This window comes from Lissotriton helveticus, chromosome 7, assembly GCF_964261635.1.
Source record: "Lissotriton helveticus chromosome 7, aLisHel1.1, whole genome shotgun sequence".
In the NCBI taxonomy this organism is placed as follows: Eukaryota; Metazoa; Chordata; class Amphibia; order Caudata; family Salamandridae; genus Lissotriton; species Lissotriton helveticus.
This window is the reverse complement of record NC_136068.1, coordinates 1,860,199,131-1,860,219,446: the sequence shown is the minus strand read 5'-3', so window position 1 is coordinate 1,860,219,446 and position 20,316 is coordinate 1,860,199,131. Positions and strand designations below refer to the sequence as shown.

Below are 20,316 nucleotides of genomic sequence, written 5' to 3'. Positions count from 1 at the left end.
TAAATGTAAGTGTAAATGTGGGTGTACTTGTAAAGCTCACTGCGACTCCAAGGAGTATCCTGGCGCTGAAGACCGCTGGGGAACCCGTCCTGGTTTTCCCTGTGAGATGGTCCCTTTCTGGGTATCTCCAAGGTGAAACCAGGCATCCCCGGCGTCTGTGGGGGGCCGTTGTAGAGATGAGGCAAGCTTAATGCCCAGAGTTGCCGAGTGTGCTCCCTGGTTAGAGAAGGCACTGAGGCGAGAACTATCGAGTCTGATTTGACCCTGGTCCACGACCCTGCCGCGTCGGGGATTGAACCCTGGTCCCGGGCCGTTCTTTGCTTACGGGTCTGCCGCCTCTAACCAGTGAGCCACACCACTCCACAAATCAGTCTGACCCTGTGCCTCATGGGAACAGTCCAGCCCGAACTGCCAAGCCATGCCTTCCCTGGACTGGAAACAAACTTCCGAGGACCGGTTTCTGGCATTCCAGCCGTCTTCAGCCCGGCTTGCTTGAATCCAATGGTAAAGTGAGCAAGGGACTCACGTCTGAGCATACCCTGCCAACTTATGGCGAACAAAGCGGTACAAAAGGGGGTGGTGATGGACGGAACATCTGAACCAATCAAACAATCACACCCAGTCAACAGATCTGGGTTTAATCCATCACCGTTCTTTAGCCCCCTCTGCCACCCCAGTTCAGACATGGCCATATGCAAATCAGTCTGACCCTGTGCCTCATGGAAACAGTCCAGCCCAAACTGCCAAGCCATGCCTTCCTTGGAGTGGAAACAAGCTTCCGAGGACCGGTTTCTGCCATTCCAGCCGTCTTCAGCCTGGCTTGCTTGAATCCAGTGGCAAAGTGAGCAAGGGACTCACGTCTGAGCATACCCTGCCAACTTATGGCGAACACAGCGGTACGAAAGGGGTTGGTGATGGACGGAGCATCTGAACCAATCAAACACTCACACCAGTCAACACATCTGGGTTTAATCCAACACAGTTCTTTAGCCCAATCTGCCACCCCAGTTCAGACATAGCTATATGCAAATCCGTCTGACCCTGTGCCTCATGGGAACAGTCCAGCCCGAACTGCCAAGCCATGCCTTCCCTGGACCGGAAACAAGCTTCCGAGGACCGGTTTCTGGCATCCCAGCCGTCTTCAGCTCGGCTTGCTTGAATCCAGTGGCAAAGTTAGCAAGGGACTCACGTCTGAGCATACCCTGCCAACTTATGGCGAACAAAGCGGTACAAAAGGGTGTGGTGATGGACGGAGCATCTGAACCAATCAAACACTCACACCCAGTCAACAGATCTGGGTTTAATCCATCACCGTTCTTTAGCCCACTCTGCCACCCCAGTTCAGACATGGCCATATGCAAATCAGTCTGACCCTGTGCCTCATGGGAACAGTCCAGCCCGAACTGCCAAGCCATGCCTTCCCTGGACCGGAAACAAGCTTCCAAGGACCGGTTTCTGGCATTCCAGCCGTCTTCAGCCTGGCTTGCTTGAATCCAGTGGTAAAGTGAGCAAGGGACTCACGTCTGAGCATACCCTGCCAACTTATGAGGAACAAAGCGGTACAAAAGGGGGTGGTGATGGACGGAGCATCTGAACCAATCAAACACTCACACCCAGTCAACGATTCTGGGTCTAATCCATCACCGTTCTTTAGCCCACTCTGCCACCCCAGTTCAGACATGGCCATATGCAAATCAGTCTGACCTGTGGCAGAGAGCAGAGGTTTAGCGCGCTGAGCGCTGTAAAGCCTTATTTTTAATTCTGTTTTGCTTGCCTCTCTGCTGCTGAGTGCTAGCAGCTTCAAACTTCATTTCCCCCGCTGACTACAAGCGGTGAGTGGCACACTTTGTGTTTTAACTTTCCTCCCCCACCCCGCCCTCCTGACTCCTCCCACCTCGGCGTCATCGCCTATTTAGGCTCCGCCCACTTCTGCCTCGCGATTAACCAAAGCCCTGTGGCAGAGGGCAGAGGTTTAGCGCGCTGTGCGCTGTAAAGCCTTATTTTAATTCTGCTTTGCTTGCCTCTCTGCTGCTGAGTGCTAGCAGCTTCAAACTTCATTTCCCCCGCTGACTACAAGCGGTGAGTGGCACACTTTGCGTTTTAACTTTCCTCCCCCACCCCGCCCTCCTGACTCCTCCCACCTCGGCGTCATCGCCTACTTAGACGGGCCTCATGTGTCAGCGCAGCGGACGAGCGCAGTGGGCGCGACGTAGGCGCGCCGGAGTCGCACCAGAGTCAAGCCCGTCTGCGCCCGTCCGCGCCAGGACGGGCCTAGGGCCTAGGGATGTGGATACTACCATCTCCTATTCATCCCCCGCCCTTATGCACCTTCGAGCTGCTGACTGCCCCCTATCGTTTGACACCTGGACGCGGATCACCTCATTAGGAATCACTGGTAATCTACCCCCCCACCTTGGTCCGCTCACTCCCCCCACTTCCCTCACTATTCCTGAGTCGCAGATCCGCCTACTATATTTGAACACTCGTTCTTTAGTCAGGCATCAAACTGACATTTTCCATCTACTCACGACTGAAAGGCCTGACTTTCTTTTACTTTCTGAGACCTGGCTTACGGACGACTCCCTCCCGGACATACTGGCAGCATTACCTCCTGACTACTGCCTGCTTAACACCAACCGCCATGGGGGTCGCCCTGGAGGGGGGGTCGCGGCGGTAATACGTAAGGATATTCAGGTTATCACCCCCACTTCCATGACCTTTCCCGATGTAGATAACCTTGTCTTCAGTCTTGGAACCGAGGTGGGCGCAGTTACCTTTATGGTACTCTACCGCCCCCCACAATCCATGCCCTCTTTCCCCGCACTGTTTATTGAGCAGCTTGCTAGCATTGCTACCTCCTCTCCACGCATAGTTGTTGCTGGGGACTTTAATTATTGGTTTCAGCACAGGGACGCTGGCCCCCACGCTCTCGAATTGTTTGAAGGTCTCTCGAGCCTGAACTTCAGCCAGTTAGTCACCTCCCCCACCCACAGTGGTGGCCATATACTTGATCATATCTGGGTCTATGGGGTGAAGCCCTCCCACCCGCTCATTACACCCTGCGTGTGGTCGGACCACCGCCTTATCGACACCACCATCTTGATGGCTGGTCAGGTCAGGATCCCTTCGCGGGAGGGTGGCATGGCTCGTAAGTGGAAGGCCGTCGACTCCTCCAAACTGCTAACTTACCTGTCTCACACACGTCCCCCTTCCCTCAATAACCTTGACATTAATGAGCTAGATGGGCAAGTTTCTTACTGGCTCATATCAGCCAGCGACATCTTTGCCCCACTAACTAAGTTCCCTCGCTCTCGTCATAACCATTCTCATAAATGGTTTACTCCACTCCTTAAAACTTTACAGTTAGAACTTCGTCAATTTGAACGCAGATGGAGAAGAGACTACTGCCCGTCAAGCAGAGATATTTATGTGGCAGCTCGTAATAGGTATAAATCCGCTATCTCTGCAGCCAAGAAAGCCTATGTCTCCGAGCGTATCCTGTCAGCTCCCTGTAAGTCGAAGGAGATCTTCAGAGTTCTGGATGAGTTCACGTCTGACGCCAGAACGCTCCTGTCCCAGGCCCCTACCCAGGAATCTTGCAATGCACTTAGCACCTTCTTCTTACAGAAGATTGTTTTGATTAAGGGCACTATCCCGGTTACTTCATTGGATGCTGTTTCCACCACATCCCCCCATAATGCTTTCTCTATCACCCAGCTTCCCCCACTAGACGCTATATCTCTAGCCAACCTGGCTGCCCGGATCAAGTCTGGCTCTCCTGACGACCACTGTCCACCTTCCATACTTTGCGACATCTGCCACTCTCTACCCGACTGCATCCTTCCTCTGCTCAATTCTTCTCTTCTTTCCGGGACGGTACCCAGCTCCTTCAAGCAGGCCGTCCTAGTGCCCCTGTTGAAGAAGCCTGGAGCCGACCCTGCCGTCCAGGCAAACTATCGTCCTATCTCTCTCTTACCCTTTTTCTCAAAAATCTTGGAAGCCCATGTCACTGCCTGCCTCTCGGGGTTCATCGAGAGTTCCATCTTTCTCAAGGCCAACCAGGCCGGCTTCCGTCCTGGTCATTCTACGGAGGCTGTGATCCTGGCTGTCCTAGATACCTTGAGAGACGGAGCTGACAAGGGTACCTCCCAGGCCCTGGTATTATTAGATCTGTCGGCCGCTTTCGACACGGTGGACCATAACATCCTTCTCCACCGTGTCGAACAGGCCGGCATCCAGGGCCTGGCGCTGGCCTGGGTGAAATCTTTCCTTATGGGGAGATCCCAGTCCCTCAGCCTAGGTACATTTAGGGCCCCTAGGGAACATCTGCCTTGTGGGGTCCCCCAGGGCTCCTCTCTATCCCCTCTTCTTTTCAATCTCTATCTTCGCCCTCTTCTTTCTTCTTTGAGGCAGTGGGACGTCCGCGTCTTCAACTACGCGGACGACCTACAACTCATTTTCTCTCTAAACTCTTCTTCTGCTATCCCCACTTTTCAGGCAGTCATGTCCCACATTTTCCAGTGGATGTGTCAGAACCAGTTGAAATTGAATCCTGGTAAGACGGAGCTCCTCCTGCCGGGTAAGAGCGCCGTCCACTGGGGTCCACATTTCTGGCCGATAGAGCTTGGCTCTCCTCCCTCCTCGGTGAAAAGCCTCGGGGTCACTATTGACGCTGGGCTCTCTCTGGGGCCGCAGGTGGGGACAGTGGTTTCCTCCTGCATGTTCCAACTACGCAGGATTAGGAAGGTGGCCTACCTTCTCACTCCCGATGCCTTGCTTCAAGTCATCATGGCCCTTGTTCTCTCCCGCCTGGATTTTTCAAATTCCATCTACTACGGTTTGCCCAAATGTTCCATCAATAGGTTGCAAGTCATTCAAAACCAGGCGGCGAGAATGGCCCTCGGGATTCCGAAGTGGCAGTCCGCCAAACCCCTCCTTATCAAGCTACACTGGCTCCCGGTCAGCCTAAGGGCTGCCTTTAAGGTTGGCTGTCTTATTTTCAAATCTCTCTCTGGTTCCTGCCCCGCTTTTTTGAAATCCCTTATCCGACCCTACTGTCCCTCACGTAACCTTAGATCACTTCACTTACATCTTCTGGTGGTCCCTCCCTTTAAACTCTGTAGATCTGGGGGTCGAAGATTTGCCTTACTCGGCCCCAAACTTTGGAACTCTCTCCCCCTCCCAGTTAGGACTTCCGGTACTCTCATTCAATTTCGCAAATCACTAAAAACCTGGCTTTTCCCACAATCCTGCTAAATCCCCTCTGTTTCCTCAGCACCCTTTCAGCGCCATGATACCTCCGGTGACAGTGCGCTATACAAAATCCCCTTAACATAACATAACATAACCCTATGCCTCATGGGAGCAGTCCAGCCCAAACTACAAAGCCATGCCCTCCCTGGACCGGAAAAAAGCTTTCGAGGACCGGTTTCTGGCATTCCAGCCGTCTTCAGCCCAGCTTGCTTGAATCCAGTGGCAAAGTGAGCAAGGGACTCACGTCTGAGCATACCCTGCCAAATTATGGCGAACAAAGCGGTACAAAAGGGAGTGGTGATGGACGGAGCATCTGAACCAATCAAACACTCACACCCAGTCAACAGATCTGGGTTTAATCCATCACCGTTCTTTAGCACACTCTGCCACCTCAGTTCAGACATAGCCATATGCAAATCAGTCTGACCCTGTGCCTCATGGGAACAGTCCAGCCCAAACTGCCAAGCCATGCCTTCCCTGGACTGGAAACAAGCTTCCGAGGACCGGTTTCCGGCATTCCAGCCGTCTTCAGCCCGGCTTGCTTGAATCCAGTGGCAAAGTAAGCAAGGGACTCACGTCTGGGCATACCCTGCCAACTTATGGTGAACAAAGCGGTACAAAAGGGGGTGGTGATGGACGGAGCATCTGAACCAATCAAACACTTACACCCAGTCAACAGATCTGGGTTTAATCCATCACCATTCTTTAGCCCACTCTGCCACCCCAGTTCAGACATGGCCACATACAAAATGTAAATGTAAATGTAAATGTAAATGTGGGTGTACTTGTAAAGCTCACTGCGACTCCAAGGAGTATCCTGGCGCTGAAGACCGCTGGGGAACCCGTCCTGGTTTCACCTGTGAGATGGTCCCTTTCTGGGTATCTCCAAGGTGAAACCAGGCATCCCCGGCGTCTGTGGGGGGTCGTTGTAGAGATGAGGCAAGCTTAATGCCCAGAGTTGCCGAGTGTGCTCCCTGGTTAGAGTAGGCATCGAGGCGAGAATTATCGAGTCTGATTTGACCCTGGACCACGACCCTGCCGCGTCGGGGATTGAACCCTGGTCCCGGGCCGTTCTTTGCTTACGGGTCTGCCGCCTCTAACCAGTGAGCCACACCACTCCACAAATCAGTCTGAGCCTGTGCCTCATGGGAACAGTCCAGCCCGAACTGCCAAGCCATGCCTTTCCTGGACTGGGAACAAACTTCCGAGGACCGGTTTCTGGCATTCCAGCCGTCTTCAGCCCGGCTTGCTTGAATCCAATGGCAAAGTGAGCAAGGGACTCACGTCTGAGCATACCCTGCAAACTTATGGCGAACAAAGCGGTACAAAAGGGGGTGGTGATGGACGGAGCATCTGAACCAATCAAACAATCACACCCAGTCAACAGATCTGGGTTTAATCCATCACCGTTCTTTAGCCCACTCTGCCACCCCAGTTCAGACATGGCCATATGCAAATCAGTCTGACCCTGTGCCTCATGGGAACAGTCCAGCCCGAACTGCCAAGCCATGCCTTCCTTGGAGCGGAAACAAGCTTCCAAGGACCGGTTTCTGCCATTCCAGCCGTCTTCAGCCCGGCTTGCTTGAATCCAGTGGCAAAGTGAGCAAGGGACTCACGTCTGAGCATACCCTGCCAACTTATGGCGAACACAGCGGTACGAAAGGGGGTGGTGATGGACGGAGCATCTGAACCAATCAAACACTCACACCCAGTCAACAGATCTAGGTTTAATCCATCACCGTTCTTTAGCCCACTCTGCCACCCCAGTTCAGACATAGCCATATGCAAATTAGTCTGACCCTGTGCCTCATGGGAACAGTCCAGCCTGAACTGCCAAGCCATGCCTTCCCTGGACCGGAAACCAGCTTCCGAGGACCGGTTTCTGGCATCCCAGCCGTCTTCAGCCCGGCTTGCTTGAATCCAGTGGCAAAGTGAGCAAGGGACTCACGTCTGAGCATACCCTGTCAACTTATGGCGAACACAGCGGTACGAAAGGGGGTGGTGATGGACGGAGCACCTGAACCAATCAAACACTCACACCCAGTCAACAGATCTAGGTTTAATCCATCACCGTTCTTTAGCCCACTCTGCCACCCCAGTTCAGACATAGCCATATGCAAATCAGTCTGACCCTGTGCCTCATGGGAACAGTCCAGCCCGAACTGCCAAGCCATGCCTTCCCTGGACCGGAAACAAGCTTCCGAGGACCGGTTTCTGGCATCCCAGCTGTCTTCAGCTCGGCTTGCTTGAATCCAGTGGCAAAGTTAGCAAGGGACTCACGTCTGAGCATACCCTGCCAACTTATGGCAAACAAAGCGGTACAAAAGGGTGTGGTGATGGACGGAGCATCTGAACCAATCAAACACTCACACCCAGTCAACAGATCTGGGTTTAATCCATCACCGTTCTTTAGCCCACTCTGCCACCACAGTTCAGACATGGCCATATGCAAATCAGTCTGACCCTGTGCCTCATGGGAACAGTCCAGCCCAAACTGCCAAGCCATGCCTTCCCTGGACCGGAAACAAGCTTCCGAGGACCGGTTTCTGGCATTCCAGCCGTCTTTAGCCCGGCTTGCTTGAATCCAGTGGCAAAGTGAGCAAGGGACTCACGTCTGAGCATACCCTGCCAATTTATGAGGAACAAAGCGGTACAAAAGGGGGTGGTGATGGACGGAGCATCTGAACCAATCAAACACTCAGACCCAGTCAACAGATCTGGGTTTAATCCATCACCGTTCTTTAGCCCACTCTGCCACTCCAGTTCAGACATATGCAAATCAGTTATTAAAGTTTTGCAAGTTATCCCAGTAGCCAATTTGATCAATTTCACTGTATGATTTTCACATTTTGCACTGCAAACCATCAGCACCTCACATAAAGACAGGTGAGTGGCTGTACCGATCACTGTGGTACAAAACAAGCTTAGTTTTGATTCTGTACTTGGCAGGTACATGAGTTGGGCATCTTATCATAAATCCCAGATGACGAAGAGTAGCCACTCAAGTCGGGTGATGGGATTCTTTTGCACCTGATGTTTCTCTTTCTTCTATGGCCTAGACATCTAGGGGTCTCAATGTGTTCATTTTCTCATGTGTATTAGAACGGTAGGTTCCTTGTTTGTTGTGTAGGAATGTTCAGACATGAGAGATGACCCTGGAGTAATGTTCAGATATGAGAATTGAGCAAGTAGTAATGTTCAGATATGTGAGTTGAGCCTTTAGTAATGTTCAGTAATGTTCAGACATGAGCGGTGACCCTGTAGTACAGTTCAGGCATGAGAGTTAAGCCTGTAGTAATGTTCAGATTTGAGAATTGAGCAAGTAGTAATGCTCAGATATGAGAGTTGAGACTATATTAATGTTCAGACATGAGAGTTGACCCTAGAGTAATGTTCAGATATGAGAATTGAGCAAGTAGTAATGTTCAGATACGAGAATTGAGCAAGTAGTAATGTTCAGATATGAGAGCTGAGCCAGTAGTAATGTTCAGACATGAGTGGTGACCCTGTAGTAATGTTCAGGCATGGTACAGACAAACCAAAGGAGTCACCATGGGCTCGAAATTTTCCCCTTCATTTGCCAATTTATTCATGGGCGCACTTGAAAACGACCTAATTTGGGGCACCAAAGGAGCGACCTTTATTGACTCAATAGTATACTGGGGGCGCTACATAGATGATTGTTTCTTGATTTGTTCTGGCACACATGAACACCTGATGGATTTTTACAGGCATCTCAACCACAACACGTGGGACATGAGGTTCACCATGGTGGCGAGCCTGGATAGGATTGAGTTTCTAGACCTGGAGATTTATATCCTTGATAACAAACTGAATAGCAAACTCTTCAGGAAGGACACTGCCTGTAATGCGATTCTGCACGCCAACAGCGCTCACCCATCCCACCAGATCAGCAGCATACCCTTTGGAGAATTCCTAAGAGCTCGCAGAAACTGCAGTAACGATCAAGATTTCGAGAAAACATTGAAAAGTATGCAGGAACGTTTCAAGAGAAGAGGTTACTTAGACGACCTGCTTAAAAAAGCGACATCTAGGATCATGAAAATCCAAAGAAAAGACACTCTGAAGGACAAGCCCAACAAAAAGACAGACGATCTTGGGACTATCCGCATGATTACCGATTTCAGCAACCACCACCAGGCACTACGCAGGACCTTTAGCAAACACTGGAACATCCTCAAGAAGGACAAGAACATCTCGAATTACATAGGAGAACATCCTCAGATCACCTACAGGAGAGGCAGAACCTTGAAGAACAGACTAAGTCCCACAATCCCTCGAAGCAGTACAGAGGACAATTGGTTGACCAAACGTAATATTGGCTTCTACAAATGTGGGTTCTGCTCCATGTGCCGGTGGGCTAAACACAAAACTACTGAATTTCAGGACACCAAGGGAGAAACCTACATCATCAGGACTAACATCAACTGTACCACACGCTATGTGGTTTATATAATCGAATGCAGATGCAAAAAAATCTACGTGGGGAGTACCATCCGTCCGTTAAAAGAGAGGATAGCAGAACACATAAGGGCGCTACACAAACAGGATCCTAGATATCCAGTTGCCCTACACGCGGCTGCGTGTGGTGATCAATCTCTGGATAAACAAGTCTCGTTTTATGGGATTGACACTGTCCCTATTGGTGCACGAGGCGGCAACAGAGAACTTAAGCTAAGACGCCTGGAGGCGACATGGATTCTCCGCCTTCGTACCGTGTCTCAGGGGCTCAACTATGACCAGGAGATGCAATTCTTTCTAGGAGACTGAACCCCTGTATTCATTTCCTGCACATATAGCTCTACAAGCCGTAATCTTGTCATTTCTGTAGTGAACATTGTACCAGACCTCATTGCTTTGTCCTCTGTTACCACCCTTGCGGCGGCATCTCACAATGAGGTTTCCATGGGGTTACTATTGGTTATGACATTATTGTTTCTCTATGCACTATTACAACACATGAATGTTAATCTCATGCCACAAATGATATTGCATTACCCATGTCACTTATTTCATGTTACATCAGATACGCAACACTATTAACCTGCTGGTACATTTTTGTTATTACGTGCCTCAATGCCCAATCTGGATTTCTTGTAAAATCTTCCAGGCGAGTAGGGATGAGATATGTTTATCATCTACCTCTTTGCCCATACATGCCGTTCTGATTGATGTGATATGACCATTGTGATGTATTACGTTTTTTTTCCGTCTTTGTTAATGTGCCGCTAACCACCTTTGCACGTTGTGGATCGGATGCATGACCACCTTTTGCATGATGTTGTTATTTACTGCATTTATGATCATCCCACATTTTTCTGACATTTATTAATGTCACATCGTGAATATTCTCTATATATTAATCGTTTTCATTTTATTTATATCTCTGGTCTGCCGACTTTTCAGTCGATTGACAGATTTATCATTTTTTGACAACCCTTACGGGGGAGGTAGCGCTCTAGTTGTCCACATACGGGCCCCGTCTCTAAAACCTTACAAATTCACTTCCGGGTCGGAATCACGTGTCCGCACCCGGAACCGCTGCGAGGAGGTACTCATCTCGCAGGTCTTGCCTAAACTACTGGTAAGCTATTTTTCTTTTTCTTTGTGCTCCCACTCAGGAACACTTTAGTCCGATCCTCACGTCTCCAAAGCAAGACCGCACAATCCGGTCTTCAGTAAACGAGCCTACACACGCTCGCTTTTCCTTATCTCGTCCCATACAGAACGCGCATTTTTGAGTGAACACAAGAATCTTGACACTCACCACGGATCGTCCGAATCAGTTACTCCAGCACCTTGAAAGCGGAGGCTTTATTTTACCTCATTTGTGGCATCTATTCACTGGAGTCGTTTGGAGCACTGTTTCTTCAACGTAAAGGTGAGACCCTTTACTTTCACTTTGGGATACATTCACTAGGAGTGGTCCCGTTACCTCACTCGCGCTCCGCCCTGATCCTGTGGGGCGTTGTTCAATATTAATAAGTACACAACTTTGGGGTGGTACAAATGCAATACTCTCATTGTACTTCCCATTAGCATCGCTTAAACCACATGACCCTTGGAATCTGGAGCTACACCCACCAACGAGCGTCTACCTGGTCTCGAGCAGGGGCCGGGTCGGAAGTATCACCGGCTTAGCGGTGAGTCTCTATTTACTGTGTTTAAATTTGTTTTCCCGTCAGTGACAGTACCCGCTCATGAGACTTAAGATAGGTGTACAGTGCTCCTTGTCACAATTTTAACTGGTCTTGATACTTTGTCTTGCCCTTTTGTTTCCTCCTTCATTTTTTCCACTCCACAGACCTGTGGTCCATTTCCGTCGCGCTACAGGTAGGAAGCGCCTAGCCATTTCGCCTCACTTCCTCAATAGACTCTGTGCGCATGCACTTTTTTACTTTTTGAATCTACCCACGTTTCGTGTTTGCATGTTCTCGCACTACCAGTAGAGGACTACTAATCCTCATGATCTTCTGGAACCACCACATTTGGCACCACCACCCACATTACGATCACAGGACACTCACTATCAACCGTCTTCCCCCAGTGAAAGTGAACCCAGCTACCAAACGCACATGACGACCGGTATCCTCTGCACCCGCACTCTCTCACGCACCCTCATTCAATCACCTCCGGCGTCCGATGTAACGTTTTTTCACTTTCACTTTGTTTGGCACTGTGTGCTTCCACCATGCAATCTGTTGTATTTAAAACAATTCATTATTGCCACGACCTCCACTTGCACTCTCACGCGCACTAAAAACTGGACACGATCACGAATTTCTTTAAAATCATTTTTATTTATGTCGTGTGGACATCGTATTCCATCATGTACTTTGTATCTTCCCCAGCCCTGATGAGTCGTGCAAGCATTGTTACCGCTTGACGACGAAACACGTGTCGGCTGGCCATCCATGCAATTAAAGAGGAATCGCACTACATCGCTTCCCCTTTTTGTTCTGAACTCTGTTACTTGTACCCATGTATGCCCATTGAGACATCTCTCTCTGTACTGTATTTTGGTGTGCATTTGGTTTTTGTTCTTATGAGATTTGAGCCTGTAGTAATGTTCAGACATGAGAGTGGAACTTGTAGAAATGTTCGGACACAACAGTTGAACATGTAGAAATGTTCGAACAGGAGAGTTGACCCTGTAGTAATGTTCAGAAATAAGAATTGAGCCTCTAGAAATGTTCAGACATGAAAGTTGTACATGTAGTTATGTTCAGACATGAGGGTTGATCCTGTAGTAATGTTCAGTCATCAGAGTTGAATCTGTAGTTATATTCAGACATGAGTTGAACGTATAGTTATGTTCAGTCATGAGAGTTGAGCATGTAGCTATTTTCTGCTGTGAGAGTTGAATATGTAGTAATTTTCAGACATGATAGTTGAACCTGCAGTAATGTTCAGTCATGTGAGTTGACCTGTTGACCCTATGTTTAGCCACAGATTAGAACCTGTGGTACTGTTCAAACAATAGAAATTAACATGTAGTAATGTTCTATTTTGTAAGGTGTTGTTTAGGGAGAGTAAAGTCCCATCATGTCTCATTCCTAGCCCTGCATTTATTCTTAAACAAAATATTTGCAAATGTGTTATTTTTCGAACTGCAACAGAATGAAGCTCCACAAGAAAGAGAAAATGGGAAGCAAAATCTGTAGCACTTTGCAGCAATGGGAAACTGATTCTATAGCCACAAGGTGGCTGCTCTGGGCAACAGTGAAACTGGGGCCAGGAAGCAGTGGGTCCCAATCTCTGGTGGGAGCCACAGACTCGCCCAGAACAAAGGGCCCAATTTCGATGGTGGTGAGAACACCACAGTCATTCCATGAGTGACGGTCCCACCGCCATCGGCCCCTGCAGGACCACCCGCTGCATTAGGATGACAGGCAGATAGTGGGCAGGCGGAAAGGCCATCCGCCATGCATTCAAAGGGCTCAAGGATCCCGTCAGACTGTTGGAGAGACTGCAATCTCTACAAAAGTGTTGGTGCCTGCTCAGGCACCGCCATACCATTACAATTTCCCTTTCTGCCGCCCATTTCATGGTGGTTAACCCGAAATGAAAAGGCTGGAGGAAAGAGACTTTGGCAGCCCCTACCGGAACCCCCTTTCCCGAGTCCCTGTCAGCCGGTCCCATTCCTGACAGGATGGCGGATGGACGGGCACTCGTCTGACCGCCATCATAATTGGACTTGAAGTTAATACCTGTTCCGCACCCACCTTGAAGTCTCCACTGCTGCTTGGCCAGGAGCTAGTAAAGTAGCTGAATAGCCTGAATATTGTTTGAATTTTTTTTGGCCCCATTGGACTTATTAGTAAAATATTCATCAACATTGTAACATGCCCCCCATTTTCCAAGGTTACACCCCCAGCACCCTGTATACCTCCGCTTTCACAATATTATCCAGCTTCTGCAATCCCATGCACCTGCTGTTGATTGCTACCTTGACCCTTCAAGGTAGGTCGCTACCCCTCCGCACAGCACTGCCTGTACCCGTTCACTCCCTCGCTGCCCCTGTGTCTCTCTGCATGGTTTCCCTTCTGCTCCTCTCGCTGCCCCAGTGTCTCGCTGCCCGGTTTTTCCTTCTGCTCCCCTCGCGGCCCCCGTGTCTCTCTGCCCGTTTTTGCCTTCTGTTGCTTAGCTGCCCCTGCATTTCTGTGACATTTCTGCCTCTGTGCCACTCATTTACCCTCCATTTTTTGTGACCTTTCTGCCCTTTCTTGTTACCTTTTGCCCTATGTGCCACTCGTTTCCCCCGTTTTCTGTGACCTTTTTGCCCTTCCTGTGACCTTTTTGCCTTCTGTGCTACTAGTTTCCCCTCTGTATTCTTGTGACCTTCTTGCCCTGTTTGTGACCTTTCTGCCCTCTGTGCCATTCGTTTCCCCCTCAATTGTTGTGCCCTTTTGCCTTCTGTTTCCTTCATCGCCCCTCACCGCCCCCGCAACTGCGTCCCCTGCGGCTCCGCCCCCTGACTGCCCAATCGCAGCCCCCGCCTCCCACCTCCCAGCTGCTCCTCACTCACACCTCCCCACACATGCCGGCCGCTGCGCGGTCGCGACGCTAGCGTGTGGCAAGCCCTTCTGCGGCCGCCCGTGCCTGGACCCCACCCAGCGGAAGAACCCCTGGCCCCCACACCCACCACCACTACGATGACAGCACTCTGCATGCTCTCAACCCCGGACGGACCCACAACTGCTTCAAGGCTGCCCCGAAACGCACACACGGTCCCTTCACCTGCCGGAACTGCAGCTACTCCAGCCACAGAGCCGACAAACCACCCGCCAAGAAAGACCTCAACCACCTCCGATGCATACTACTGAACACCCACTCCGCATGCAAACACGCCGTTGAGCTCTGGGACCTGCTCAACTCAACCTCCCCAGACGTCGCCTTCCGGAGAGAGACCTGGTTAAACAACTCCTCGGCACCCGACATCGCCATCCCAGACGGCTACAAGATCACCCGCAGAGACCGCATCAACAGAGTTGGAGGAGGAATCGCCATCGTCCACAGGAACAGCATCAGGTTCTTGACTAGCACCGACGACGTGCTCAGCACTGCCGAACACATTTCCAGATCCACACAGACCCCAACTCCACCCTCAGAGGCACCCTCGTCTACCGACACCCCCGGACCCCGCCCCCAGTTCAGCCTCTCCATCGCCAACCGCATCAGCACGCACGCCCTGACCTCCACCAACTACATCCTCCTCGGGGACCTGAACTTTCACCTCAACAACGACAACAGCTCCACAACCCTGATCGATAACCTCGCCAACCTCGGACTGAGACAACTCGTCACAACGCCAACCCACTCCGCCGGCCACATGCTCGACCCTGTCTTCTCTTCAAGCCTGCACGTCTCCGTCAGCCACACCACCGAACTCCTCTGGGCCGACCACCGCTGCATCCACTTCACCTTCCAGAAACCCAACACACACCACTGCACCCAACAGATCCCCCGCTGATGGAGCAAAATCACCGAAGACCAACTTCATGCAAACCTTGCTCTCAGCCCACCCACCGAACCCTCTAACACCGACGTGGCTGCCCACAACCTCAGATGCTGGATCGAGGACTGCGCCAACACCCTCGCCCGCTGAAGAAACCTCCCCACAGAGACATCAGCAAGAGGGCCAGCTGGTTCACCCCAGAACTCCTAGATTCCAAGCAAGCCTGCCGGAAACTAGAGAAGAAATGGCACAGTGAACAAACTCCAGACAGCCACGCAGCACACAAGGACGCCGTCCGCAACCACCATCACCTCATCAGGGCTGCCAAGAAGACCTCCTTCAAAGACCGCCTCAAAAACAACGCACATGACAGCAAGGAGCTCTTCAACATCGTGAAGGAACTCTCCAATCCCAGCCCAAACACTAACGACATCCCGCCGTCGCAAGCCCTGTGCGACTCCCTGGCCACCTTATTTCACCACAAGATAGCAGACATCCGGGACAGCTTCAACACCCAGACAGCCCCAACAGACAGCAAAACAACAGACCCTCCGCACACCATCGACCACATCCCCTTGCTAGCCTGGACCAGTGTGAGCATCGATGACACCATATAGACCATGAGCACAATCCACTCCGGCTCTCCGTCAGACCCATTCCCGCACCACGTCTTCAACAAAGCAAGCAGCTCCATCGCAGACCACCTACGCAATGTCATCAATCTCTCCCTTGAGACCGCGACCTTCCCAGAGAGCAGGAAACACGCCGAGATCAACACCATACTCAAAAACCCAAGAGACCTCAAGAACCTCCGACCCATCTCTCTGCTCCCCTTCCTCAGCCAAGGTCATCGAGAAAATTGTTAACAGACAACTAACCCGATACCTTGAAGAGAACAGAATCCTAGACCCTTCTCAGTCACTGTTCCGCAGCAACCACAGCACCGAGACCGCCCTCATCGCCGTCACCTACGACATTAGAACCCTGCTAGACAACGGGGAGACTGCAGCACTCATCCTCCTAGACCTCTCCAACGCCTTCAACACCATCTGCCACCGCACACTACGTGCACGCCTCTATGCCACAGGGATCCGAGACAAGGCTCTTGAATGGACCACCTCCTTCCTCTCCGGCAGAACCCAGAGCATCCGCCTCCCCCCGTTCCGTTCCGAAGCCTCCAAGATTATCTGCGGTGTACCTCAAGGATCCTCCCTCAGCCCGACACTGTTCAACATTTACATGGCCCCGCTCGCACACGTCGCCCAACAGCATGACCTCAACATAATCTCCTACGTCGATAACACTCAACTGATCCTCTCCCTCACCAAGGACCCCATCACCGCCAAAGCCAACCTCCATGAAGGAATGAAGGCCGTTGCCGACTGGATGAAGATTAGCCATCTGAAGCTGAACTCGGACAAGACGGTGGTTCTCATCCTTGGCTCCAACCCGTCAGCCTGGGACGACTCCTGGTGGCCAATGGCACTGGGGCAGCCCGACCCCCACCGACCACGCACGCAACCTGGGAATCATCCTCGACTCAATGCTCTCAATGACCAAGCAAGTCAACGCTGTCTCCTCCCCCTGCTTCAACACCCTCGGCATGCTCCGCAAGATCTACAGATGGATCCCAACAGATACAAGAAAGACAGTCACCCAGGCCCTTGTCAGCAGCAGACTCGACTACGGAAACACCCTCTATGTGGGAGCCCTGACCAAGCTCATCAATCAACTACAACGCATCCAAAACGCCTCGGCACGACTAATCCTCGATGTACCACGACACAGCCACATCACCCCCCACCTGAAAAACCTACACTGGCTCCCGTCAACAAGAGGTTATCCTTCAAGCTCCTCATCCACGCACACAAGGCACTCCACAGGACCGGACCAGCCTACCTCAACAGACAGCTCTCCTTCTACACCCCCAACCGCCAGCTACGCTCCGCCGACCTCTCACTCGCCACCATCCCGCGCATCCGAAGAACAACCACCGGCGGGAGATCCTTCTCCCACCTCGCCGCCAAGACATGGAACACCCTCCCACCGAGCCTACGACAGACCCAAGACCTGCTGACCTTCAGGAGGATACTAAAGACCTGGCTGTTCGATCAGTAGAGGCCCCCACCTACCCCACCCCCAGCACCTTGAGACCCTCAGGGTATGTAGTGCGCTTAGCAAATGACTGATTGATTGAGGGAAGAATTACCCTTCTCATCCACCATTTCCTGCCCCAGGGTATATTCAGGTTTCAGGACATCACCCTTCTCTTTGGGTTTGCATTGCTCAGCCTAAGTTGGCAGGGTGGCATGGGTCCCTTGCTCACTTTGCCACTGGAATCAAGATAGCCTAGCTGATGAGGGGTGTTACCCCGAAACCGGTCCCAGGACGCTTTGTTCTTGTCCAGGGAAGACCTGCCTCGGCAGTTCAGGCTGGACTGTTCCCATGAGGCACAGGGTCGAGACTGATTTGCATATGGCTGGGTCTGAACTGGGGTGGCGAAGTCAGCTAAAGAACGATGATGGATTCAACCCAGATCTGTGACTGGTGGTGAGTGTCTGAAAAGTTTGAACTCTCCGTCCAACATCTCCATGTGTCTGCTGAGTGTGACCCAAATTGTCTCAATGATATTCTCATGAACCAAAATGCTTGGAAGTCATTAAAAGTGAAGAAAATAAAGTAAAAAGTGCTCTGATAAACAATGAGTATATGCATATTAATGTAAGTGACCTGTGTAAAATAAACAAAACAAGCTAAACATATGTGTATTCATCCTGCAAAATCGAGATTACAAACTTGAATTTAATGTAGGCTCCTGAGAAAAAAGTGCTCAGGAGATAATGTCATGAGCATGTTTAACATAAGTGCCATGCATATTTGTAACAGGTTGGTGACTACGCTAGTAAACTCTAAACTAGTCATGCTAATTGAATATACCATAAATATCATGCATTGGGCAAAGAGTTGGTTGTTAGGCTGATCAGAAAAAATGTATGGGTGTGCCCAAGCATAGTGAATATGAGACTATCATTGAGACTATTTGGGTCACAGTAGCACATGGTAAGGGATACGTCCCTTTAAGCAGCTAGCCCATTTTTCACTTCACTTTACTATTTTACCTTTCACAATAACATCCCCTAATAAAGGGCCTTTCCAGCCCAAAATGCATTGAGATCGTTTCAACAGTCGGATTTGTCCAATGGGTTGACTTATTGATCAACACTTACATGGAATGCTGCTATTTCATTATTGATCATATCAAGAAATTATGAAATTTATGAATTAACTAGAGTTACAGTGATTTCTGAATCCAGATAAAATATTGGAATACTTCCCTATTGGGAATTCAGCAGTGCATCTTGGGGGCATTTTCCCTGCGGGAAGTGCAACTTTTAAGTGTTTCGGACACACTTTTGATTGGGAAGCGATACCCTTTTGCACTCATAAACAAGTTCACCAATCACCTCAACCACATCTCTACCTGAGTGCGTGAACCAGGCATCCATAGCTAGGATTAGGAAAGAAATATACAATGATAATAAAATAGTTTTATTATCATTTTATTTTCAGTGGGGTGATGCCCTTTTGCGCTAACGAAGGAGTCGCCCCTGCTTGAGTTATATTTTGCTGCGGGCACCAAAATATTTCCACTGCACCTAATACTTTTATACAACCCAAGTAGTAACATTAACCCCCATTTGTCTTACCTGTTGCAGCAGAAAACAGGTATTTCAAACTCTACATCATGTTCTATTGCTGTCTTTTAGAAGATGTGACAATTCAGAAGAGTCTTCAGATGCCTTTAAAAGCCAGTGTTCAATGTCTAGAGCTCAAATCATCCCACTGTCAAATAGAGGAGGCACAGGTTCATACAAATATTTGGATACTAGTTATTAAACTTTACTTATGATGCTCACATTTGACATTTTTATGTCATAGGTGAAGGATGGCTCTGGATCTGGTCCTGAGACTGGTGCTTCTGACAGCAACTGGACAGATGCCATGAAACGTTGACTGGATCCATGATAGCGAATGGTGTCAGAAATCCCATACGCGGCAATGATTCGCTGGGTGTCCGCCTACACAGGGGTAAGATAGACAATGTTAATGTTGAATAATTCAACCTTTAACTAAATGTTTCTAGGTTCTCTGGCAGGGCTGGGCTGGAGAGAATAAAACTATCGCTCATCATTGAACTTTGCAGGGGACATATTTTCACCCATCATTGCTTAAAGTTCTCAATGACATACTTTATTATGGTTATTTTTTTTTGCAGTCAGTTAATATGGAACCACTAGAGGACAGTAGCACTAAATCACCATCATGAAAAATTAGATTGCCAGGATGCTGCCATCTCACCCGATGGAGGTCATCACGCCTAACCACTATGATTGTGGAACAGTGGTCGAAAGAGATAAGGCTGATCATGCAAGACACAATTTGGATTCTTCATTACATCACATGCGCTTAAAATTATCTATATCATGGGTAACCATCCTCACTCATATGATAACCACTTACTGTGACATCGACATCGAAGGGGTCACATGTTCTGAACTTGCGGCTGAACCTCATGGTTGTAAGCCCTTCATTTTCAGACAAGAACTCAAGTTTGTAATTTCGAACAGTATCCTGCACTGGAGTAACTTCTCCAACAGCATGGTAGTCCTGAAATAACGTACACTTTGCAAATTATCATAAAGTACAGAGACATTATGTTGTAGTTATATGTTAATAAAACACTTGCCTCTACCACACATTTTTATTTATTCATTTTTACTATGAAGTTTTGAAAAGAGCGAACAAGACCATTTCTGGTAACAGAGTGCTGTACAATGGAAAATAGTGGAGAATGTACATATTGTAAAACATATAGTAGCATGGTGAATACAGAGTGCTGTACAATTGAAATAGCATAAAATGTGCACAGATAATACAAAGAGACACAAGGTGTTATCAAGAAACATGTCTAAATTGGTAGCTAGACTTTAAATACAGAATGCCTGTTTGGTGAGGTGAGTGGAAGATCAACAGGAAAAAAATAGGTTGTGTCATAAAAATAAACGAAGAAAGTCAGACAAGGA

The 20,316-nt window shown here is 49.6% G+C and overlaps 1 protein-coding gene across 1 annotated transcript in view; it reads right to left on the bottom strand.

Moving 5' to 3' along the window:
* The window catches only part of LOC144769766 (putative DBH-like monooxygenase protein 2), a 611,053-nt gene that overhangs the window by 494,306 nt on the left and 96,431 nt on the right, over window positions 1–20,316 (bottom strand). Inside the window, exons 2-3 of the mRNA XM_078653944.1 lie at window positions 19,754–19,900; window positions 19,150–19,311 (exon numbers count right to left, since the gene is read on the bottom strand). Of these exons, the coding sequence (XP_078510070.1) occupies window positions 19,150–19,311; window positions 19,754–19,900 (309 nt within the window). The remainder of the gene's footprint in view (window positions 1–19,149; window positions 19,312–19,753; window positions 19,901–20,316) is intronic.